Source organism: Trematomus bernacchii, unplaced genomic scaffold, assembly GCF_902827165.1.
Source record: "Trematomus bernacchii unplaced genomic scaffold, fTreBer1.1, whole genome shotgun sequence".
NCBI classification, from domain to species: domain Eukaryota; kingdom Metazoa; phylum Chordata; class Actinopteri; order Perciformes; family Nototheniidae; genus Trematomus; species Trematomus bernacchii.
Genome location: NW_022987771.1, coordinates 1,746,073 through 1,772,761, shown reverse-complemented (window position 1 = coordinate 1,772,761; position 26,689 = coordinate 1,746,073). Strand labels below are relative to the sequence as shown.

Sequence of the window (26,689 nt, the reverse complement as noted above, 5' to 3'; positions counted from 1 at the left end):
TATATGGTGCATAACTACAAGTTTTCACAATGACTGTAGAATTTCAAAAGAACTGTGTGTATCTTTAAAGGTCCCATGTCATGCTTTTCCGGTTATTACCCGTCCCCTTGTGTGTTATGAAGGTTTCTATGCATGTAAACGGTCTGTAGAGTCAAAAACCCTCAAAGTACACCCTGTAGCGAGTAAAACTCTAACACAGAAAAGACCTGTCTATTCTGCCCCAGAACGCCTCGTTGGAGATTTCTCTTTTTCCATTTGTTTCTTCCGGGAACCGCATGACGTCATGTGGAACCAAAATGGACCAATCCGCGGAGCTCCTCACACACCAGGATCCCTTGGCGTCACTATCAAACGCAGTGGGGGGACCTTTAGCGTACATTTTCAACTAACAGGGAGTCCCATTGACTTGCATAGAGCTCCCTGGTTGGTAATAGACGAGTTGGGATCGCGGAGAAATGCTCACAGCGTTTATAAACCTTTTTCTTACTCAATATCAAGCCACACTTATTGTTTTTACTTCGGCTGTGAGTGTTTGTGTGTGCTCAGGATGACTTTCGCGCTGTCTCGCTGACCCGGAAACCACACCAGTAAGCCAGCTCACTGAGCAGCGAGCCTCGCAACGTCCCGACCAATCAGAGCACACTGGGCTCACAGGGAGGGGGGGGGGGCAGGAGCTCCAACAAGCCGTTTAGGACAGAGAGTGAATACACATACTTTACAGAGAAAACCAATGAGTTTGGAGAATTGCACAATATACATATATTCTAGTAGACCTCAACAATGGAATTATGATCAGTAGAAATGGCCATGACATGGGACCTTTAAGACATTTTTTACTTGACATAGTAGGCGACAGTGAGGCAAACTATCAGCAACATGAAACTAAAACAGCAAAATTGATTCATCATTAATGTAATTGTTTACACTTGTGCTTATGTACTGTGATATGTCATAATGTGTTCTGTGAAGCCAGAAGAATGCTGATTGCTTTGAAAGCAGAGAAACAAGTATCTAACATACACAGTATAACAAGTATGATAAAAAAAGGGTCTTATAATTATAATTTCCCCTAGTCTACTTCTATTGAATGCATGTCTCCATTGTTATAAAAGCTGGTGGACAGTGAACACAAAGAATCATGATTGAAATCCAATACTAAACAAATGCATATCTTATACTCTTACTTAATGTGTATTCAGGTTGTTTGACATAAAGGGTAAAATTGTTTAATTTTTTCCTAAATTGCCTGAATCATTATAGCGGTTATTACTTATTGAGTAGCATGTCTGAGTTTTGCAGAAACTGTATGTAATCCAAGGCGAGTAACTATTATGCAGATTAATTTAGATGCAAGATAACATGTTTTTGGTTGAGTGTTACATTTTGTCTCCAATGTCAGAGGTTTGGCCGGACTAAATGTGGCTTTTTCTGTGTTTATAGTTCTGGGAAAGTAAATTGTAATTTCAGAAGTAGGCTGTGGAAAAGAATAAAACTGTAAAAATGTCACTTGTGTGTCCAACAACTCAAATACAATGAATAAGGAGCAGATGTTTTGATTATGTTTAGAATGTAATATTATATATCTGCTACTGTTCTCGCTGACAGGATGAATCATTCATTCATTTTATGGTATGAAAAAGATCCAGCTCAATTTTCAGCGGTCCGATTTAGTAACAGATATTGTGTGCCAGGCATCAGGTGAACCACAGTCTCTCAGTCCCTCTCTGGCTAATGGACACTTTTGCAGAGACAAGAAGAGGAAGGGTGAGAGAGGAGGAATGAAAGAGAACACAGGCAGAGAGATCTCTCAGACTGGGAGGTTTCTGTGTCATCTTTGTTACAATAAGTACTTTATAAGAGGCTTCCAGACTGCGCCGCACTATTCAGCACTTGGGTCTGTCCAAAAAGCTTAACCCTTTTGCTGTAAAAAAGAGAAAGACGGAGAGCCACCTAAAGCAGCGGTGCCGGGAGCCCCTTGCTCTCTGAGTCCGTCCTCAGAGAGAATCACCTCACTGAGAGCAGCAGAGAGACCAAATGCCTCGGAGCACAACAGGCACTTTAACAGCAAATGCATGTGAAGATGTGAATGTGCCCATTGTGCCTGGCCCACCGCAGGGCATGTAGCAGCCATCAGGGAACACTGCCAAGCTACAAGCCTCATTTATCGCCTGTCATGGAAAGGAGCATCCATGTAATTGCATGCAAAATATTTTTGGTGAAATCATTGTGCGGACCCTGATTAAGCAAATCCAAACACTGAGAGAGAAGCCACACTAAGGGGGGGAAGAGATTCTTGTCATGCATGTTAAAGCGATAAATAAATAAGCTTGATAATTATAGTACGTGGACAATCTTGCATTACTTTGCTTTATTATCATACTTTCCTGACTCGAGGCTATGAGGAGGGAGCTTGTGCATTTGATATGTGCAACCACTTATTATAGAGTATCCTGCAACGTGCTTGGGTTACCAGGCTGGGCCGTGGAGTATGGCTTTGTGGTCTGTGGCTGTGTGTGTGTGTGTGTGCGTGTGTGCGTGTGTGTGTGTGTGTGTGCGTGCGTGTGTGCGTGCGTGCGTGTGTGTGTGTGTGTGTGCGTGCGTGCGTGCAGATTTAGATCCACAAGTGTGTGACCTATCAGATTTATTTATACATTCAGTGTGTACGTTTAACTCCGTGTGTGTGTGTGTGTGTGTGTGTGTGTGTGTGTGTGTGTGTGTGTGTGTGTGTGTGTGTGTGTGTGTGTGTGTGTGTGTGTGTGTGTGTGTGTGTGTGTGTGTGTGTGTGCATAAGTGGTCCAAAAGCTACTAGTCTAAAATTAAGATCGGGGTTTTTGAAATGTCTCTAATTAGAGAGGGGAGGACCGGAGACTATTTTGAGAGCTGTGGCCATGCACGCCCTTCCCGTGTGTGTGTGTGTGTGTGTGTGTGTGTGTGTGTGTGTGTGTGTGTGTGTGTGTGTGTGTGTGTGTGTGTGTGTGTGTGTGTGTGTGTGTGTGTGTGTGTGTGTGTGTGTGTGTGTGTGTGTGTGTGTGTGTGTGTGTGTGTGTGTGCACAGGCAAACACACACAAATCACCCACTTAAAGAGAGGATGAGCCCCCACTTTGAGTTTTGGACAATTCATGGAGTCGTGCTAACGGGAAATATTCATGATGTTTATTTCTTGTCTATGTCCTTCTATACACAGTTTACTAAGATGGACAGTGACCTTTTAAATTGTAAACAAGTAGCTGCTATGAATATTAACAACCAGAGAGCACGAGTTGAAATACCGCCGCCTTACTGTAAAGCTGCAATAAATTATGAATTGCAATATTTAGAGTCAAAGAAGAGTCAAAGTCGACCAGATTGGAAAGTGTATGGCTGCAGCACGGGAACACACCAGTCAGTTAAGCGTTTTTACACATTTAATGAGGCAATTTAGTGAATTTAGCCTTTTCAGACAGTGAGTGGAATGCGCTGTATGCCTGGCTAACATTGTCTCATTGTTCTGTCTCATAACCAGCCTCTGTTTTCTGCTCCCGAGCAAAGACCGCTGGGAAATCAGGCTTTTTACAAAGGGTTGGCTACAATCTCTCTGCCCCAGATACTCTCACGGTGTCTTTTTGACACGCATCTGTGAGGAAGTTGTGTTTTTGTTTGTTGTTTTTATTTTATTTCTGTGTCATTGTGGTGTTTTGAGAATCCCAATCAGTGTCCACATCGACCTAATCCTCACGACCGCATGTCAACCAGTTTCAACACCAGAACAAACAAGCATTTATTAAACAACCATGCCGCACGTATTAAAAACTATGGTAGACCGACATGCTTTCCAAAGATTCACTTGATTTCAGCTAAAGGAATAACTCATTCTGTATCTCTGAACAGTGGTTGACTCCATGAACCCAGATTTAATAAAAGCTTATTGCTTTATTTCATAACTGACTTCCCTTTGATTGGGTCAGTAAACCAACACATATTTACATAAGCAATGGATAAAAGAAATGTAGTGACAGATTTTTAATATCTTGCGGTTCTACGTGACATTAATAGCGTATTCAACAACAATAATAATGGTTCGGAGAGATGATAGAGAAATGACGAAGATGATTTGTCGTTGATTGGTTTAAATGCCATTTCGATAGTTGAGAAAAGTAGCCACAATCTATAAGGGTGGACTAAAACTAAGATTGGATATGTGAGTAGTTTTGCAATCATTAATTTGAGTTAAACTCTGAGCTCTGAAACAGTCTGGTAGCTAAAATGGCACTGTTCAAAGATAAAACCATATCTACGAGCACCTCTAAAATGTTCTCAGTAACATGTTGTATCCAGTTTGTTAAATAATAACATAAATCATTGTGTAAAAACAATAAATTGTGGTTTCAATTGGAGATACCTTTTCACAAAGCCAGGCTAAGTGTTTTCCAATGTCTTCATGCTAAGTTTAGCCAACTATCGCCGGGCTCCTTTCCGAAAATCTGAAACTAAATCCTACAGAGAGCCAAAGAGTAGCAAATGTTCTGTTACAAACCTAATTCAATATTTACTCAATTGAGGTTTAGTTCAATATAGTTTGTTTCAAGCTGCCTTTAACAAACACTAATTCCAATTAATCTGAAAACTATTGACAGCAGAGATCACAGATGATTTACGCAACAATATCTCAAGTACCTACTTTGCAGAGTTGGCACATTTTCATAGGAATTGTAGTTTAGTAGAACACGGTTTATTTTTTCATAAGACCAAATACTGAATTACAGATTGCTCTGTGCTTTCTATTGTTGTTTGGATACTTGAATACTTGAAGTAAATATGTTTACCCATGAGTAATCAGAAAGTAAGTAGGAGTACTTGTTAGTGAAATCTTGAAATCCAGTGGACGGCTGAACTTTTGTCCTGGATTATTTCCAAGAAGAAGCATATAAAAAAAAAACACACACACACATACACACACACACCACACACCACACACACACACACACACACACACACACACACACACACACACACACACACACACACACACACACACACACACACACACACACACACACACACACACACACACACACACACACACACACACACACTCAGGCCACAGGCATTCCCACTATAGACACCCATTATCTCCGACGGTATCCATGTGTTGTGAACCCAAAGCAGGAACTGTGGTCAGACGCAGGGAGAGGGAAGTCAGTGCTGGCAAAGAAAAGTCAAAGTCAGGCATTTTTGGAGTAAGATAAGAAGAGAGCGACGAGAAAGGAAAAACTAAAATAACAAAAAGCCGCTTGGGGGTATGAGATTACTACAACAACACATTTCCTTCGCCCGGTTTTGAAATATTGCAGCCTTATAATCAACAAACACGACGGGGTGATAAATGAAATAGTCATTAATCATTTGAACGCAAATACAGTGGCGCAAAGTAGACGTCTTGTGATCCGGTCATGTTCCCTTGACCTCAAAGGGCACAGTAAAACTTAGACTTGTGTGGCATTGGCAGGTGCTGCAGCTGAGTATGAAGCTCCCAGTATCCAGTGTCAGGCCTTTGTTTGCTTTTTTGATTTATTGCTGACCACTGCCCCACCTAACATGTGCGGAGGAGAGCCCGCCCCCGCCTCCTCTCAACACCTTCATCCACATAAATAAACTCCATCGCTGCAGGAATGGCCTGGGGTCCCATGCATTCTCCCAGCCCGATAAGATGACTGTTTAGGATGTTTCATCGACATACTCCCGCCTCAACACATACTGACTCACAGACCCAACGTAAACCACCGACACATCTGCTGGCCCTTTGGTATCCGTCCACACATGGGCCACAAGTAACAGACCGAAGACGTGACTCAGGAAATAAAACGGTGATTAAAAGGGAGGCTGCTTTCGAAATAGCCAATCGATGATACTGATGAGGTGAGATGCCTTTGAATGAATAAACTCATCAAATGCAGTAAACGTTAACAGACGGTTGGTTATCTGGAAACGTGTTTTTTTTATTCAGCCAACCAGGTTTGTTCAATTGAGATCAAAGATATATTTTGCAAGGGACTGAGACTTGGCCAAGAACCGCAACAACACTACACAGAGTTTCAACAATTACCATAAAAGCACATCGATTTGAGTCAGATACAAAATGAGCAGACATCCGTGACTCTTGGTCAGGGTTATTTAGTTTGAGATCTGTAAATTATTCCATGGAGAAAGTACAGAAAATCTCCACAGTTCTGACTATAAATTATTTAGACATTGAACCTCTGAACTGTTCTCTTGGCAGATTAAACTGTGTTGTGTACTGTAGCTACATTGGAGTAAGATATGCTTTAAAAACATTCTCATGATTATCTTTCTCTTTTTAAGGCTCCTAAATAACCCCATCTAAAATACTTAAGGAGTAGTTTGACATGTTGCATTCTTGCTGAGCGTGAAGATTGATGCCTCATAGAATTGTCACCATCTCCATCTGACTCTAAAGCAGGAATTCAAATAAGTCTATTAAATATAGCTCATAAGAAGAAGCCCCTGAATAAACTGGAACTTTTACGACTCTTCTTTTACAACGCTGACCCTTACTGATCAAAATATTACAAGCCTACTTGGAATATTTTTATCTTGAACCCCTGACTACCAGCCAAAGACATTGACTTACTGGGATCAAGTGCACCCGCGCAGGGCAGGGAGCAACTGTCTTGCATTGCAGCTGCTTTTGGGTGAGGGGGCATCAGGCCAAGGACGAGAGAGCTGACCCCACCCCCCCCCCCCCCCCCCCAGCCCGAGCATCTGTGCCCACGCATTCACGATGGCACCCACCGAACCAGAGCCATCCGTCACCAGCATCGATGACAACCAAATACTCAGAGGGTGGAGTTCGGTTTGACTCGAGTAAAAAACCACAGGCTAGGAGACACCAGCGCATTCGCACATAGACTGCCACTGCACGCTCTATTGTCTGTTATCCATTCAAACACAGCTGCCGCCACACTGAAAGGAACTATGGCTCTGTGTGTTCGGGGCTTTAAGCTGAATGTGTATGATATGTTTTTTTTCATGACGAAAATACACACAAAATTCCTCTTTCACACAGAAGAGGCTAATCATAATAGAGACATGGAGCTTTGGAAGGGGGGCTATGCCGCTCTCCTCCTCCTCCATCTCACCCTAGTGTCGAAGATCTGTTAGTCAGGGGCTGGGGAGTTTTCAGTCTCCAGGGGCACATCCCTCTGAACCGCCTGCCAAGCTTCTCCTCTCCCTCCTCCATCCTCTCACCCTGCTCCCTCTCTTTGTTCCCCACTTCTTCTCCTCCTCACACTCAACTTTCTCCTCCACTCCAGCGTCCTTTCAACTTCCGCCATTTATTCCCGTTTGCCCCTCAACAATTGCACTTTTTCGCTTTCACACTCTTATCTGTTTTCCCCCTCTCTGTTTTCTTCCGCTCCTCTTCCTCTTCCTCTTCCTCTTCCAGTGTTCCAGCTCCTTTTGCAGCCGTGCATAATTAGGCCTAAACACAAGCCTGCGCAGGCTCACATCTGGAAGGAGTTTGGACATGGCAGTTTCCTACCAAGACGACTAAATATTTAGGTTGAGAGTTACTGCGTGTGGATGAACTCATGATAGAGGGGGTGGGAAGGGGACAGAAATGGGGAGCTGGAGATAAAGAAGGAGAGGAAAAAAGGGACTGGAGCTCGTGGTCGGAAGGCTGGGAATAACAGGACTAGTGATAAGAGTGAGTTTATAATCTGAGGTGCAGTAATGTAAACAAAGTGCAGCTCACTCACTGGCGATCCAGAGGAGAAGGTGATAATATTTGGGCGTCTGGTTGCTCCTTTATGGCTGTCAGGAACAACAAACAGCCAACTAATAGTTTTAATAAACAAATCCCCATTGGGATTTCCCATGAGGCTGAGGGGCCTCAGCTGGAATGTTCACAGGGGCCAGCTGTTGTGCATTACACGTAGCAGCCGGCCCCGGAAGCCCTGGGCCCGGTGTCCTCCAGCCTCCCCTCTCAGCGTGGAGGAGAGCATTCCTCCAGGCTGCCCCAGGAGAGAGGGCAGCGGGGCTGGCTGTCAGGCACCCAATGTGGGGAGGGACCGAGGTGGTGCTCCCCTGCTGCACCTGGGATACTGTCTGCAGTCTCTAAACGTGCGGAGGAATGTCAGGAATAACACGAATATCAACACAGCTTCTCACATTCCACATCTGGAGCCAATGTCATGAGCAACGATGGGAGAATGGGCGCTTCAGGAACTCCACCACATCTTCAGGAAAATGTACTTTCCAGACACCAGAGTTCCTGGGAAAGGTAAAAAGTCAAAAAGGCCGATTGCGTGTGGAATCGTTCGCTCCTCGTACACAGCCTTGTAAAAGTGTAGCAAAATGCTAAACATCTGTATAAAAACAACTCGACCAAAATGTGTGGATGCTGGGATGGAAGATTATCTTCAATCACCTCGACCACTGCCACCCTAGCCTCTTTTTTTCCTCCTATGGTTCCAGCAATGTGTTCTCCAGATGTTTATTCTGCCTTTATTAAGCAAGAAACGTAAGGCCCAATAAATGGACTGCTGGCTGACTTTAGCTCTCCAGGAGCATAAATCCCCTTACTTTACCTCACATGCTCATTGCTGTGGGGCAGTTGAACATACTTTTTTACTGTGCCCATGTGTAGCTAGCATTTCTCCCATCGGGTCAGAGTACGGAGACAGTTACATCCTGTGGGAACGTGCAACAACTTCAGAAAGTCTGAGCAGCTGTAAAGAAAGTGAACAAAAACACCGCCCAAAACATGGGTCACTGATAGATTGATAGTCCATCTGTCATGATAGTTTTGGCCAATGATGTGGCCCCTTTCAAGTTTTGTCGAAACACGAATAACTGTGATTTAAATATCACACTGAAACTGGCCCAGGATCTTTAGCCGTCCAGTTCTCACCAAATCGCCTGGTGTTTTCTTTCAGCAGAGGCGTTTGTGAGACAGGGCGTTACCGTATTAAAAGTAGGAGCCAACCCACCAGTAAAGCACTCATACATCTGATATAAAATATGCATACATGTGTTTTTGTTAATTTTAGTTTTGCAAGAGACAGCTGGACCATGTGCACAGGGTGGAGGTGGAGGTGTAGAAAGAAGGAGGGATGTGAGCTGCCTGGCTGGGTCAGAGTCAAATTTGAAGTGACAGAGTTGTGTCAAAGAGGCAGGGCCAGATGATGGCTGCAGTCAGCCTGCCCTCTCACTGATCTCCTTAATGCTTTGCAGAGAGGCGACGCTCTGCACTGCTCGACAGAGTAAAACTAGATCAAGATGTAAACTTCTGACCTAACAAGCCTTATTACTGCAGCAAGTCCCCAATACAGTTAAACCTAAGGTCATGGGTTCAGAGTCATGGGTGTGTGGGCTTGATCACTTAGGCACTGTACCCTGACTAAGATTTGTTTTATATGAAACATGCAATCAAAACTAAGTTATAAACACTATAATAGGCTATAACATGACAACACTGTGGATCCCAGCTTAACATTGTTCACAAACTGTAAATATGGAAAAGGTTGTGACAGCTTTAAATGGATCCATAATACATTTTATTATAACAATACTTATTGTAAGGATATTGCAGGAACACTTCTGTCAGATGATATACATGACACCATAATGTAAGGTCACCATGTGCCACACACATGCTACAGTAGAGGGGCGGGATAATAATAATTCAGTGATATAGCATTAGTTTGAGTAACTTGTTGGGAAATGTTTCAAACTCACAGAGTGACGGTCCTGTTGGGCAGCAGGCTGGCATCCGGAGGTTCCGTCAGCTCCTCTTTGCTGCAGCTCACCCGCCTCCCCACCGCCTGGACGCTGTGCGCTTTGGACCGCTCGTCCGTGCAGCTGCAGCCGCTGGAGGAGGCGAGCAGCCCGGGACAGGCCTGGGAGAGCCTCGGCCCGGAGGCGCACAGCAGCAGCAGCAGCATCAGTACCAGGCGCCCCGGCAGCAGAGGGATGCCAACGCCGGGCGCAGACATTGTCCTTCGGCTGGATCTCACATCAGCTGCACCCCCGCCTCCAGTCATCCCATATCTCCACCATGAAGCTTGCAGGGGGGTGTAAGGAGGGCAGCAGGAGACGTAATGTTCTCGAATGAGATCTTGAATGAATGCTAAACTTAGAAATCCTCCGCCCAACAATGGACACGCATCATCCGGTCACTTCAGAAATATTCTGCACTCTTGATTTTTCAAGAGTCCCGTTATGTCATGGCAGCGCGGGCGCACGGTTCCCAAATAGTCCAAATAAATGTCAATGGATGTGTGAGTCCATCCAAACCAACACGTAGAAAAAGACGCACTCTTCTGACTTTAAAAGTTGATGGTTTTATAAATTACCTTTAGAGATTTACATCACTTTGGGAGTGTCCAAATTACCGTTATCTTCCCATCTCAAAGTTAATCCCGGGGTTGATGACCTTCACGATTGTGCAGTCACATCCAGATACTCTTTATGAAGAAATACAGTTAAACGTACATCCCAAAAAGTTACTTTTGTCAGTTTTTTTGCTGCTTTAAAAAGTTTTCCTCACGTTTTTCCCGATCCTGTAGGTCTCCCGATAGACTTCTCTCAAAAGCAACTTTAGATAACAGTAAACGAGGAAAAACTGTTAACTCGGACAAGAAATGAGCTGGTCTTGATCCGCTCCCGTGATTCCCAAAATCTAGCGGTTTTGCCTGCTTGTCTCTGTCACACTCAAACTCACTCAGTTACTACCCCAAGTGCGCCCGTTCCGTCTGCGTCTGCGCTCTGGTCCCCGCGGTCCTAGCGCATCCAGTCCACACACTGATCCAGCACACACTGATCCAGTCCACATACTGATCCAGCACATACACTGATCCAGTCCACACACTGATCCAGCACATACACTGATCCAGTCCACACACTGATCCAGCACATACACAGATCCAGTCCACACACTGATCCAGCACATACACAGATCCAGCACACACACACAGATCCAGCCCCGTTTATAAAGACAGAGAGAAGGATCCACCTGTGACCAGAGGTAAACCAACCTGAAGTCACTTCAACCCTTCAACGTCAGGACACGGTAGGCTATTTAATGTTGTCCTAGATTATATGGTAAACGGCACATAAATAAAAAAAGACATACTGTTTTTTGCAGATTCCTTCAAAACCACAATTCACATCTTACAGTTTAACAATCTCCTTTTAATATATACAAATCATTTGCATCTGATCTTAAATTAGGGAAAAACGATTTGCTTGATGAAACAGACTACCTTTTTTTTAGTATAGTAAAATAAAAAGTCATGCAGGCCTATTTAACACTTTTTGTATTAGCGTAAAAATGCTCTTGCTTTAAGTAGGCTACTCATTTCGCACAACTGCTCATTTAAGGATAATATAGCCTGTTACATGATTGAATTATCCTTTTATTCTAGGCCTATACGTTTGGGTAACTTGTCAAATTCTTCAAGGGATAAATAAAGGTTGATCTTAATTTATAATAATGCATGATTTATATTGTTTATTTTGTGTTATGTATCCTCATCTGAAACATAAAGTCACTAACAGTGTAGTCAAATGTACCTCTAATGTAGACTGGTAGAAGTAGCAGGAAATGGAAATACTCAAAGAAAGTAATAAGAGGAGCCTAATGTACACATGTAGGCTATTGTGTCCGCCGTGCTTTTAACCTTATTATCATCTCATAGGCTAATTTAAGTTACATTCATCAGATTGCAGGTGACATATTGTTTACTTAAGGTATAGGCGATGCCAACAAATTAAGCTCATGTTTTTTTCTTTAAATATCCAACCGAAAAAAACGAAACAACCCACACACTTTTTTCAAATGAAAGTAGCTAGCAGCATTAGCTTCAAATGTCACCAAATATAGCGAGAAAGTCATCAAGTTTGCAACACAGACAGCAAACAAACAACCGGACTATTGTTGCACAGCTCTCAAGCTTGCTGCGTGTGTGGAAGTCTCTAGTGACGAGCAAAGGTCAAAGTGCACGCAGGTGAACAGCAAGCTGGAGAGCTAATAACAGTCCTGCCATATAAATGCAAAGAGTAACTATCTTTCTTATATAACAGCATGTTCATTATTGATAGGTGGTGGGATGTAAAGAGTAGCCTATGTCATGCATGGAAAACATTATGGAGCAGAGAAGAAGATCATGGATGTGTTTTTGATTAAATAATGGGAGAGTTTATGGGATACAAATTGTTTCAGTGCCATATTGCTTTTGTTGTGTTGCTCTTTGATTTGACGTGGCTGTTTCCACCCAGCTCGTATAGTCAGGAAGGTCTTCATTACAATGTGCGCCTGCATTGGGAGAGCAAACTAAATTTAAGAATGAACGCTGGAAGTCTCTTGTAGATTATGTGTTTCAGACCAAAGGCTTTCCATTCATTCAGCGCGACAGAGGGGAAGTAAGTCTTTTATAAATATATTTCACTATTGTCTATATTGTCACTGCATGAGAGTGTAAAAGCAGCACAGAAAAGTTAGAGCTTGACGATAAAATTACACTGAGCTGTCATATTGAAGATGGCATACTTATGATTTGAGTTTGTGTCATATGTTCCAGCCCAGGAGCAGTTGTTTTCATATCCAATGGAGGCCACCTGCAAAACCAAGCTTCTTAGAAAAGGTTGTAACAGATAATACAAGTTTTTATGTGGTAATGACCCAGTTAAGATGTATTGAGGTGACCTTTCTACTTAATGCAAATTTGTTTTTGCAGTTCTAACAAGCCAAGATCTGCTAAACAGAATACATGTGAAATCAATGTCACCTGAGAGTGATGTTCTTCGAAAACCGTGTGCTGTATTTATTGCCAAAGTAGATATATTTTGTAGATCTCCATGTTGATTCTTTTAGGATTTAAAAAGAATCCAATAACTCAAACCTTTGTGTTGAAAGAATAATGTGTTAAATATTACATGTACCCCACTAAAGAATCACACTGTCCAAAAAATACCGGGGATCATAAACTTCCTAAAGCTCTCCTTTTCACATTTTTGCCTGCGTGTATGGAAAGTTCCCAAAATACAGTCCTGGACTCCATGGATTTCTGTTTTAAAAATAGCCTACTTTTTGATATACGAGAGGCCCGGGCAGGATGGAGATGGAAGGGATTCAAATCTGGAGAGTATTCCCAAATATGAGAAGGTTACTCAGGAAAGCTTTTTGGAAAGGGACTTTATGTGATTGGGCTTGACATGTGTTCACTGACATATCTAAACTGCATCACCTCAGTATAATGGCGCTCTGTGCTCTGACCCGCACCGTGGACCCTGGGTTTGTTATTCCTGTATATGATACTGTACACTGGAGCGGGCTCAGAAAGCCAGCATGATTATTGAAAGAAAGCACAAGGAGTGGATGGGCGCCTGCTCAGCAACGAAACAGAGGGCTGTTTATCCAAGCTGTTGAATAAGGCTTCAAGTACAACACCCCCCTCCGACTCCACAAGGCCCAAATCTCTCTCATCTGGAGAGCACAGTTTCCATTTAAAATGTCACGTCCCAAACTGCACATTACATCAAATTGTACTTAATGGCATCCAGACAAACTTTAATGTCGTTCCAACATTTTCTCTGTATGCACCCCGCAGCCCCCCTCGCTCCTTATAGCCAAGCAAGCAATCTCTCCTTCTCCCTGCTCCACATCTGGACTCCATTCCAGGTGGGGAGTTGCGAGAGGGGAGAAAGTTGAGAAAAGGAAAGGTGGAACACAGAGAGGCTGAATAAGTAGGACTGAGAAAATGTCTTTGGGGAGATTTTTTGGTGGAAGTTACGTAAGGTTTCAGGATGTATATGACAGACGATACGTGATGGAGGATTTCTCTTGGGCATGTTCCTTTTGTCCCCCTAAATTACACGATATAACAAAAACAGCGAGGCAATCAGAGATGGGAACCAGACACAGTGACGGCTGAGATTGAGGCACAGCTCAGGCCTGTGTTTCTGCCAGTAGATAAATAAAAGAACACTTCCAGCAGGGAATCAAACACCATGCCCTCTGTAAGGCTTTCAGTCTTTCTCGGTGATCGTGTGACATCTAGTGGTGTGATTGGCACTGCACACTTAAGGCCCGCCCCCAGTCTCAGCAGCTCTCAGCCTTCCTGGAGTTTTTCCTGCTGTGAATGGTTCTAATTACGGCTTTATGGGGACGTTAAACTCACCGCTTCCACAGTTTATGGGGTTATCAAATCATAATGTGGTGCCATATTTTTCAACACTAAATACCTTTGTCTATCATTAAGAATTATTATCAGCAGCACACGTAACCACAGTAGTGGTAACCTTAATGACATCTAACCCAGAATACACACTGTATGGCACTGCATCATGTTTGCACAGTCCAGTTTTTGTATATGCAAAGTAAATGCATCATATTTTGTAATCCATATTGAAGGAATCACTCAAAACTGTAACAATTGGGGATTACACAAGCAATACATTCTACTTAATAAATGTATGCATACTCTAGTTTTTGTTTACATTTTTATACAAAACTATTTAAGATAATAAATCATACTGTGTCTTCACATAATCAAGCTTTTTATGTAAACATTGATTGTATAGTAGTCCATGTTTTCCCTCTCTTCCTTGTTTCTTGCCTTCCCAGAGTTCAGAAGAACTGTTCGAATGTAGCAATGCTGCCCTCTTGTGTTCAGCAGAGTAAATTACAGGACTAGCCACTGACACTGCTCAGTCAGTAGGGGCTTGGAGCTTGAACCTAAATATGGAGTGTGGACTGCTACTTGGAGAGGTCCCAGTCCACCTCCTGCCCTGCCGTGGTGCTCTTGAGCAAGGCACCGGACACCCCCCTTCCCCCCTCACTCCCATTGCTCCCCGGGTGCTGTGCAATAGCTGCCCACTGCTCCTAGTACTAGACTCCTGGTACTAGGATGGGTTTAAAGCAGAGAACAAATGTCACTGTGTGTGCTGTGTGCTCTGCATGTGTGACCATTAAAGAGAGTTTCATCCCTCCCAATTATATTATATTCTTCTAAATGATAAAGGGTGATGTCAATTAGTGAAAGCAAGTAACTCTGGGTTAAATCCTGCTCTTTAATGCCTTTCAGAGTAACTGAACACTTGAACTGCTGTGTGTCACCTTCAGCTTCACATTTTAGAGGTCACAAAAGGCAAGTCCTAACTCACCCTGCTAATATGCATAACCGTATTCTCATGTCACATGTGGTGACACCCTACTTGTCAGACCTGTATCATTTGGCTTCTAAAAACAGGGATGTGTCCCCACACCTCTTTTTTTAATTCTGTAAACTCCATCCAACACTGTGGTGTGGTTAGTGTGTGTAGGCAACAGTCTGAAGGACAAATCAGCTCATGTAAATGATGAACGGGGAATCCGAAGACGAAGCAGACAGACAACCTTTCACATCTCTTTTCAATAAAAAAAGAATGTGTAGTTTTCGTGATGTACGTCTCTCACAGTCATTATTTAAATGTCTGCCTCTACACTAGTGTTTCCAAACAGAAAGCATTGGCAACAGTATGTTTGCTCATGTTGTGTTTGTCATGTCACATGACTCCTAACACTAACACACTCCTAACAACAGATACATGTATTAATTGGTATGCCTGTTTTCAATCCCAAGTTAAGTCATATGTTATTACACAGAAGGTTTGTGATTTAATGCCATGTTTTGTAAAAGAGCAATTTTCATAACTAAGAAAGGAAAAAAGTTAAATTAATAACGTTATTAATGTTTATCAAAACATGAATGAAACTAGTTGCATGCGGTTTTCAATCCAACATGTGACGAAAGGAAACTATGAGAAAAGGTGTGTTTGGAAGTGTTTAAAATATTGGCCATATACGTATGTATTGCAAAGAAACCTGTTTGACCCTGGCCAGGTACTAATAGTGTAGTCTACTTGTATAATGGCAAGTCAATAAAAATACTTTAAGTTAAGGCAGACGTCCCTGATAAAGTAAAGAACCAGATATGATATTGAACACTTTTTCCAACACAGTCACCATCACCGAAGAAGCTTTAAGTTGTGCGATTTTATTAAGTGCCACATGAAATGTGAACATAATAGTGTATCTCTGAGTACTGCTGTAACTGGACAAGTGTATCATCATCATCAACTCTTTTCACACTAAATGTCCTGTGCATACATTATGGTCTATATTATAGAACACAGTTCAATCACAAAAACATCAAAAATATTTGTATATTTTGCATTAATCTATAGTCCCTCATAAGCAACAAAGCAAAACAAGTCAGAAAATATTTTTTTCATTATTTCTACTCATAAATTCTTCTTACAAAAGAAAAATAGAAAAATTCAAGGGCTTTTGGCCTGACACTAGCACAAAATTCACAAACTCCTTTGCATCTGTAACAACTTGGATCCCACTTCCCTTCCCTCTCTCGCACACACACAGTCACACTGCACGTGAAAGCATGCATCCATACACACACACAAACACACTTAGCACTGGCTGTTTACAGTACATTTTGAAATGGCATGCAGCCAGGTGTCGGTGAGATTTTGGTCCCTTTGCGTCAGCAGGAGATTCAAATGATTCAGATCCAGATCCTCGGAGAGCCAGTCCTGGTGACTTTGTCTAAAGTGTTGGCGTTCTGTGAATCTGGCCATTGTGATGTGGCTTTAGTCCATGGCTGCTGTGCCACATTAAAGTGAAGAATAACGTAAAGTGTGTGTTTTTTTATAAACTATATTGTTGTACTGTTATGTGTTTACTATATTTGTTTTATCTATACTTGCTGATAGCCCAATTTTTCCCGGTGGGACAATGAAGAACTGAAGTGAGGCCATTTGGAAAACAAAGCCCCACTTCTCATACGATTATAAGAAAGGCAAGAAAGTGAATCATAATATTGCAAAATATGGTTAAATGTGATCAGAAAAAAAGAACATCCTCTGCCATTTTGTTGACAATTGTCCACCTCACGCCCCATCCCAAGGTCTATAACTGAGTCAGATGGTGTGGAGCTTCAGGCAGACGAGCAGCACTCTACGTCCGGAGCGGAGGGGGGGGGGGGGTGGAGAGGCAGACTCACTGGCGGGGGGAGATGGTGGCCTGAGGGGACGTTCCTGGGCCTTGGTACCTCTCTTTGGCGTGCTTCTCACAGTACATCACATCTCCGACGCAAAAGTGACCTCTCATCTTGAGGTTAAGGCCGCAGTCTGTGCACGTGTAGCACTCTGCGTGGCGGAAGCGGTCGTCTGAGATGCGCACGGCCAGGGTGCTGTGGAAAAATAAAAGCAGTGAGTCAGACACCAGGCAAACACACACTACACCGTCTGACAACAGGGTGCAAGGATTTCCCTCATTTCCAATGCAAATCAAAGAGTTGCAGCACAGAAGAACATCACATGTAATTTGAATCCTTTACAGAGCAAAACATATTAGCATGTTGATGTCACACTGACATGTATTATCTTGCTTGCCTAAATTAATTTGTTACAAATGTGGTTTTAAAAAAAGGCAGGTTCACTTGTTTGTAGATGTTTCTTAAAAACAATTCAAATATTTGATCAGCTTTGGAAATAAATACATCTGCATTACGGACAGATTTCATTGTGGTTGCAGATTGCTACCAACCTAAAACCCTTGCTCACACTCCCCTTTACAATAAACAAGTACAAAGTTGTATCTTTCAGGACTTTTGCCTTGCTGAGGCTAAATTAACCATAAAATGACTTCAAAGGGAATTCAGGCGGCGCTACTGCAGAGAACTACAGTGTTAGGTTAGTCCATTCTGAGCTACTGTCTCACTGTGGTATCCGCTCCCTATGTAGATATGAAGGGCTCACTTTACAAGAAAATATCAAATGTTCTGCTAATAGACCCGTAAATACTACACTGGCCCTTTAAGACTTTTTCATTATATTCAGTAATTAGATGCTGCAGTCCTAATAACTGGTTGTGACACATTCCAAAAATGAAAGATAAAACCACACGCAGTTCATATCAAACCTTTCATGTGGAACAACTGTTACTGCAGGGCAAATGATCTTTGTATCGACTCACACGCATCACAGTGCGAGTCCAGGGAACGTGTAACTGCAGGTGACTTACAGAATGCCGGTGCCGCACTTCTCACAGGTGTGGGTGTTTTTGACGCCTCCTACTGATGAGCTTGATTTGGGAATGTTGGGCGAAAGTCCTGGGAATCGCAGTGCTGCCTCTGTAGTCAAACACACACACACACAGAGCTGCTCAAAGGGATGTTGTGACAGGCCGGCATCTCTGTTCATCACACTAACAATCTGTTTGCCTTCACTGCCCTCTGTCAGAGGACCTCGTTTGTTTTTCCCACTCTCCATCATCGCTCATCAGCCCTGAGACACGCTTCATGAAATAGGGTTTTCCACACATTGGTCATCATCACATCATGAGAGAATGTTATTGCTCTCTGGATTTATTTCCCCTCGCCATTCATCAAAGCAGAGAGGGCAAAGGAGGACAGATGCACTCAATAATATGGTGTTCAAAATGTGAATTGCACACAGGTGATGGCCATACGTCGAAGTTAAATCGCTCCTTCTGCACGATAGGCCTAACAGGAGTGGTTTATAAATGGAGACGTGTCAGCTAGACAACTGTAGGAGATGAAATAAATTATCTAGCATCTGACAAAATAGCTGAAACCTCAAATATCCTATGCAGAGAGATTTCTGTGGTTAACCATCAGTCCAAAAATAAGTCATGCATAGAGCAGAAAAAAGAGACTGTATAGCAAACACATGAATATCTCATTCAGTATCTATTCATGCTTATCTTGAGTTAGAGTAGGTTCGACCTTTATCAAGCATTAAGTACAGATGCCTGATAATGTCAGATTATTTTTATTCAAAGTATTAAATGTGTGTAAATATTTGGACACTCTTTAGAATTGCATGCTAACTACAAAGCCATTATTTTCACTTGAGCTCATTTGTTTGCATTGCAGAGCGCGTCTCACCTTTCTCGTCGGCCTCCAGGACCTCCTGCAGCATTTTGAAGGTGTTGGACTGCCGAGGCGCCGTGCGAGACTCCTTATTCTCCTGGATCATCTTGTACACCTCCGAGTCCCTGTCGAACTTCTGCATGGCAAAGTCAGAGCTCGAACTGCTGTAGATGGAGGAAATACAAATATATATTAGACTGTTGCTGTTACTGGAATCACACGTCAAGCTGTAGGTGATGTGTTCAGCGGAAAATGTGCATTTATGAAAGACTCATCAGTCCGGTTTAACTTAAACCAGAGGAAATGCAGGAAGGGGCAGCAGCTGGCTTTGAGACCTTGACCTCTGAGTATTAAGCCTAGATTGCAGAGCACAGGCAGGAGGCCAAACAGTAACCAATCACACATCTTCCCTCAACAGGACCCCAACATATCCCCTTTCCAGAGGCACTGTTCTGACTCTACTCACATTTGTATCACGGTTCTTGCCTCAAGGAAAAACAAAGAGGACTTACGGCTGATGGTGGAAGCTTAAAGAGGCCTTATTATGGTGTTTCCTTTCCTGTAGTGTGTGATATAGGTTTAAGTGCATGGGAATGGTCAGCACAAGCTATAATCCCAAGTTCCCTCCGGAGGAAGTTTGGACCCCTTTGTTTAATTCTATAACATAGTAACATCACCATGTAACACTCACGCTCCTATTGGCTAGCGCTCCAACACATTGTGCATGATAGGATAAGGGGCGGGACATCTCTTCGGACGGAGGGTGACAAGAGGTGCTGCAGCACAGGCGTTAAAGCATATACACATTTCACAGTAGAGGCAAATGTAAATACAGTACGAAACCTGAAAATGAACATAAAAAAGGCACATCTGAGTCAAATGTGTTCTAATCCAGTAGGAGCAGCTAGAAAACAACCAAGAATGCAGGAAGCTTTTCACTTCCTGTAGCTATCAATTCATTAAGAAATTAGATACAGTGGCTCTCTCTCATTTGACTTTGTTTACTAATTTTTTACAGCTACTTCCATACCCGTGTGTTTAAATACCAATCTCTCCTTGAAGAAGCACACGCATTACAATCTGCACTGACAGCTGATTAATAAGTCAATAGAAACCCAAAAGACACAAAGTACGTTCTGGTGTGTTTGTCTGCAGGCAGCTGGTGAGTGTTTGCTGTCAGTAGGAACCGGTTTGATGCCTTCCACCTGCAGCACGCCTGTCAGCCAGTCAGTCCACTCTACCTGACTGAGTGTCCCGCCTGTCACACACAGAACACATCTGCCCAAATATTGACTCTTTAAACTGACACCTGCGCTGTGAAGAATCTGCTCGGGCGAAACCTAAACCATGGAAACAGTTTGTTACTGTGACTTCGCTGATATGTGCATACCTTTAAGCATCACTGCACTATAGGGTATTAGTGGTACGGGTAGGTACTTGTTGAACAAGGACCAAATGAAGTGTTTGGACAGGGACATATTAGCAATAAATGAGTTGTGTTTGCTCCGTAGGCCTACTCGTGCACACTGGATGTGATGTAAAACAATGACTATGAGGTTAAAAGGCAGAGTTTAAGATTCAGTTAAGGGTGATGGAATTTTTTTTTTTTTTTTTTTACACATTCTCCAAATGTACTAGAGTTATTTCACAGACATGTCACATTAATGGTGTCCAAGCCTTTGTAGTGTATGGTATTTATGAACTGCACACTGCAAATACTTGGTATCTTCATTGGTGATGCTCTGCCAGGTCTGTTATTCACTCCTTGCTCGTTTCAGGCTTGTTCTTTCCGTCTGTGAAACACATGCTCAGTCGGATGAAGATCACGTGGCAGACTTGGATGGTCAAGAGCATTTAACAGTTTGGCCAGAGATAAAAAAAACTCACCGGTTGCATGGTTTAATTTGAAGGATTGCTGTTGTCAGGGAATCTCTTAAGAACACATTTTAATATTTTATAAGTACACCAAGCTTGTTGTGACAAATCAAATGCCTTTACTTTATGCAGCATGGGGAGAAGACCCTGCTCTCTGCAGGACTTTCAGAGTGTTTTGGTTTATATATTACAGTAGCATTTAAACAATCATGACCCCATGATAAGGATGGTTCAATTAGTTATTCATTAACCCCTCCTCACTCGGATTACCTTTTACTGTTATCTCTCGGTTTACTGTCAATAGAGTTGTTTGTTTTAACTCCAATGTGCAAAAGAAGAAAAATAAAACCTAAAAAGGGCGTCAGTTAAATTACGTATCAACCTCTCTTGTACATGTAACATGCCTCAGTGTGTTATACATGTAAAACACCACGTCACATGTCGACATGGGTTTAAAACCTTGACGGTGGGCTGTGTATGTGCATTGCTCCTGTCTGTATTTCAGCTTTAGGCTTCCTTCTAAATGAATATGGCTGAAATAGGAGATGGAAAACAGACAAGACAACAAATATGCGACCAAGGCTCTCAGACCCTTTCCCTCTGAACATGGTTCAAATTGAAAACAGACCTCTAAAGCACACCCTCCAAGTTCTCCACATGCTCAGCTCCACCCTCAGAAATCCATTTCCATTTTTGCCTCGCTCACCATCTCTCTTTTGAAATGGCATTCTCTAAACAAATGGAGAGTCGAGGTCAAAAGGCAGGAAAACAAATAACAGAAGTGAGGGAGGGAGGGGGGGGGGGGGGCAGCATGCATCTGAGAAACCAGTCGAGTGCACAGATTTGAAGAGGAAGCAGTCAGAGTTCACAAAGTATCAGGCAACTTCAGAGGAGTTTGTCATCTGAGTCGTTCCTTCTAAGTGTTCTCACATTTATACAATGGCTGCATCTAATATGAATGTGTTGCTGGGAGCCATAGCCAAACTTGGCACAATGCAATGATAAGGATTTAGTCATAACACATGAGCGTAGCCAAAACATATCAAAGTTCACAACTACAGTCAAATTCCAACCACATTTCTCAGCCTGAATTACAAGCAGTGCAAAACCTAAGCCGGCACATCTTGACAAAATAAATCCAAATGACCAAACTCAAAATGACAGGACTCACCTCAAACAGAAAGAGAGGGAACAAAGAAAGGTAGCTCAACTATTCTCTCCAGGAACTCTCTGTATGTCTAACACTGCTGTAGCAACTTGCAACATACAAGAGAAAAAACAATACAAGATGCCGAAACACACACACACCTCTATCTAAACCAGACGAGACAGAAAAACAAGAGCCTGACTGAAAGGTGTGCCTCTGAGCTGACACTCATTGGACATGCGACATGAAGGGGTGGGTTACTGGGTGTTACTGAGTCTGTGATTGGCTGGGGAGGAAAAGGGAGAGGCTTGCTTTACAGGCTGGGGGCTTCAGACTGGGGGCCAATCAGGGGGAGAAGTCAAATCTGACTTTTTGGGGGAATATGGGTGTTTGGATATGCAGTTGCTGACACGTCATATCACTGGTGGTGGTTACCAAAAGAGGAACAGGGGCCAAAGCCAACCATCCCTCACTGTGAAAACACAGAAAGCAGGCTCTGCAGCACAGAGTGGACACAAGAAGATTTTCATTCCTGCTGAGAATCAAAACATTGGTAGGTGCATCCAAAAAAAATGTTCTGAGGACGGCACCTGCACGCTATGAACCGAGTCACATGACAGCTTCATCACCTCATCAGAGGGGGCGAAGCAGGGAAAAGCCAACTGACGTGCAGATGGTGAACACAATAGAGTCCCAAAGGCTGAGAGTTCATGTGTAGTCGACGAGTGCAGCTGCAAACGAAGCACCAACAAGTCAGCTGCAACACAGCAGTGCATACACAAGCTGACTAACAGTCGTAGACATAATGAATGCAGTTGTTTTAAATATGTTTGAGTCCATTTGTCCTTTTTACTGTCTTTCCACACAGACTTTAAGAGAGGGTTACGTTTAAATAAAATATAGGAAAGAATGTTTCTAGCAGAGGTTTGTTCCAGATGAATTCCAAATATGGGAAATATTGCAATATCCTTACCACTGATACGACCTTATTGCAACACATTATTCCTACTGTATAATAGATTTGTGTTTGTCTCATGGTGACCATTTCATGTTTAAACGGTCAGATTTGATTATGTAACCCTATTGTAGGTGAAAGAAGATACCATAGAGGGATTAGATGAGAGTTCACATTCAATAACCAAGTACAATGAATACAGCCTCAAACCTAACCATACATGTAGGTTACAACAAGATATCTGCTAAATGTGTTATTACTCGTAGAACTAGGTCATACTTAATGTTTTCTTTCATCTGGGAAAGTGCCTATAAGCTTTTCTGGACCAGGTCATGTTAATTTCGTAGGCTTGAACCTGTGAGTGTAACCACTACTGGCCTGTAGATGGCGCTGAATGCTTACAAGATATGCTCTTATGAGATAAGATCCTGCTGCTGTTCAGACTGTGCTCTACACTTGAATCTCTGTAGAGGAACTTTTTGAAGGGTCTAAAATTGATTCAAGTGTAAAGGCATTTCTGCACGTTGTGTTTCTCGAGTAAGGAACATCTGGTTGTTCATATTCTAGCATATCGTTAGTATACAAGTAGTGGGTTTTCCACTTTTGTAACAGATGCAGTGCAAGCATCAATGTATATACAAAAGATAGTATATGTCTGGTTGCATTTGCAAGATGATATCATATTTCAAATTTGAGTTTAATTGCACAATGTATACAATGCAACCATAACATATATCACAATATAGGAAGAAGAACAGGCAGAAAACCCCACTGGGCCTGAACCTAAATACATTTTACAATTTCACAATGTTAAAGAAAACACCGGATTAATATAAAAATATATATCTTCATATTCTGTCAGATAAACTCAACTAACGTACCTAAATGGGGTGGGTGCATAGCCTCAGTATACATATATTCTGCCATTATTAGGATGTCTTTTCATGTTGGGTTTAAATATAATGGATGTTTGCAATGCAAGTGGATATTTACCTGCGACGAGGGGACATGGGAACGTCCCGATCGATGGGGCTGTGGGGGGAGTAGCGCCCTGGTGGGGTGGGGGTTCTGCTGGACACAGAGTTATTCCTGTAGTCTGAAGGGGAGAACTCCTGTGGAGGAAGATGACAATAAAATGAGAGAGAGTGAGGAAGCAGGAAAGTCCTACTTCCTGTAGCAGCCGAAACCAAGTGTGCAGTTTAGAGTTGAGGAATCTATTGAAACAGGGAACAAGTGCTTAGACCATGATGCAATGTTACTGTACAAATGCAACAAGAAGAGCTATGTTCAGAGCAGACGTCGGGATGCACCAGCAGTATTTCTGGATTACTGCTCCTCCAAGCAGCGAATTGGCACTTTACACATTTAACGTCATTGTTTCAGGAAGCTCTAAATCTGAGGAGACTGCACTGTAGGAAAGTTGGAATTAAACAAATGTGTTCCAGTAGGATATAATCATTCAAGATTAAAATAGGACAGATTTATAAGTCTCATAAAAGACAAATAAGCTCAAGATGGAGAAACACCAGATCCTTGGTTTTGCTTCATAATCCCCAAACGTTTGACTGAAACCTGGAGAAGTTGTTGCAGTGCAGAATAAGCGATGCACTTTGTCATTGTTTCTTTGTATTTGGGTGCCCCGTGCTCTCGACGTTTCCAGTGCATGAATCACACGCCCAACATTCCTCCACTGTGGGCTGATCCATCTCGACAATTACAGGAACATTTTTTTTATCTTGATTGCCATTTATATCAGAGCTGTACTTCAGACCTTCAGCTGATAGATGATGGTTTGCGTGGCAACAGATGTTTGGCACTACATCCTCTGTTAGTCTGATGGGAAAGACAGAGCTTGCATGTACTTCAATATCTTCCAGATGCCAGGCAAATCTCACAATTATTCATGGTAGATATACATCGTGTTCATCGTCATGAAATGAGAGAAGATGTTCCACGTCAATTGAACCTCATTCAAGCAAATTGAAAACTTGCCATAGTGTAATTCAGGAAGTTAACTGGGAGCAAAGTCTTAGTTAAGTATATAATGTTTGAATTTTGACAGAAGAGGGCGCTACGTACCTACTGTACACGAGAAGCTCATAAACTAAGGTCTCAGTAGACGTGCCAATGACATTTTTTATTGTAGCAGAAACCAAAAGGCACGATACAGGAGTTACAACATTGCAGGCAAAGGTTGATTTATCCAAGTTTACTTATGTCAGGCGTGAACCACCAGTGAAGTGACCTCAGGCACATGTTCACACTAAACACTGAGCACACCTGGACTAAGTCTGCACAGCACATAACTCAACCCAGACACTTTTACTGTCAGGAATTCCAACAAACTAATTGTTTTCAACCACAACACTGTCTGGCATCTAACCATGTCCACCTGCAATGCTTACCGCTTACTGGTCACGAAATGCATGCAATGCTGCAATATTTAGCCGAACAAACATGTCTAGGTTTCAAGAAAAGGGAAGTCCCAGAACACTTTCACAACTCCCAATTTGCTGAGAAACAAAGCTATTACTTTATTTTATGTGTGTGCACAGTCCAGGAAAATGTTTGACTGTGAATCAAACAGCCCACAGACAACTCCAGAGCCTTTACAATAAAGCTCACTGAGTTGTTCTCCCTCAACCATGACCAGCTGGCATCAGTGTTGCACAAGCTCCATCCAAGAGGGAAATAATGCGTCCACCCGGGTCTTTGAACCGGTGCACGTCTGAGAGTCAAGTTGGAGCTGATGCTGGAGCTCCATGCTGACACAGTGGCACTGATGGAGTCAAAGATGTGTGTGACCAATGCCAGCACCCGCTTCCAATTCAGCAACTCTTTGAACAATGTCTCTGTTCTCAATTGAGTCCAATTTTCCTCTTCTTTTTCCTTAGTGAGTGGGTAGATTAGTGGTGCGTGCCAGGAAGCCTTTACCAGAAATGATCATTGGGATGTCTTTCTGCGATTTCTCCAAGGATACAACCCCAGAAAAAATAACTGCAGGCTCATAAGATCACATCTTCCATATGATCAGAAGACATCCATGTCCTCTCCTGCTGTGAACCAATCTAAAGTGCATATACCTGGAAGACATGCATGCTTTGGGGATTCTTTCAGGAAGACCCAGTGAAGCCACACAGTATGGGCACATGAATCCACACTAATGCAAACCAAGGCTTTTGTTATATAAGCGTCTGGCCACAGAATGTAGATCTTCATGCTCTCTGCAGAAGATTTACAGATAGTATCACAACTCTAATCTATGGGACTCAAGAGGAATGCAATGAAGTAAAGAAAAACAAAAGGCAAGAGGGGGGAGAAAAAACAAGCGCTCCACCGTGACACCGAGTATGCAGCTGTGATTGAGTTTGACCTTAGAAAGTAACAAAAAAAAACGTCTGCACCACAAGAGCAGTTTCCCCATTACCATCATCAACTCTCTGCAGTCTGATGCCAGCCTTTTATAGCAGTAACCATGGCACGTCTGGCACTGGCCTTACACTGGGCTGCCCAAATGTCTATTTTGTTCTCAAAGCATCCCTGTTCCATTGTGAGCCATCACACCATTACACATGGCTGATCTCAGAGCTTTTGGTCAACTGCACCATGGCAGTGCCAACAGAGCCTCTACAAACGTAGGGAGGGGCACACAAGCACGTTGAGCAAAGCCTTTTATTTTGTCTTGGATGTTTCTCTAGATGGGAGAGACCACTGGAGAAAATCCTCAGCCAATTCTTCCTGTGGCTGGCGAGAGGAGGAAG

The 26,689-nt window shown here is 42.7% G+C and overlaps 2 protein-coding genes across 4 annotated transcripts in view; both read right to left on the bottom strand.

The window, feature by feature from the left end:
* The window catches only part of adgra2 (adhesion G protein-coupled receptor A2), a 39,085-nt gene extending 28,335 nt beyond the window's left edge, over positions 1-10,750 (bottom strand). Inside the window, exons 1-2 of one of the 2 annotated variants that reach the window (XM_034148689.1) lie at positions 10,548-10,750; positions 9,737-10,464 (exon numbers count right to left, since the gene is read on the bottom strand). In XM_034148689.1, coding sequence (XP_034004580.1) covers positions 9,737-10,041 — 305 coding nt within the window. In that variant the 5' untranslated portion in view covers positions 10,042-10,464; positions 10,548-10,750. Of the gene's footprint in view, positions 1-9,736 lie in introns of both variants that reach the window. The other variant, XM_034148688.1, reaches the window with a different exon arrangement.
* Positions 10,751-16,015: 5,265 nt separating this feature from the next.
* Positions 16,016-26,689, bottom strand: part of pdlim2 (PDZ and LIM domain 2 (mystique)) — a 38,278-nt gene continuing 27,604 nt past the window's right edge. For both annotated transcript variants that reach the window (XM_034148742.1, XM_034148743.1), the window contains exons 7-10: positions 23,922-24,040; positions 18,967-19,115; positions 18,081-18,189; positions 16,016-17,247 (exon numbers count right to left, since the gene is read on the bottom strand). In XM_034148742.1, the coding sequence (XP_034004633.1) occupies positions 17,055-17,247; positions 18,081-18,189; positions 18,967-19,115; positions 23,922-24,040 (570 nt within the window). In that variant the 3' untranslated portion in view covers positions 16,016-17,054. The remainder of the gene's footprint in view (positions 17,248-18,080; positions 18,190-18,966; positions 19,116-23,921; positions 24,041-26,689) is intronic.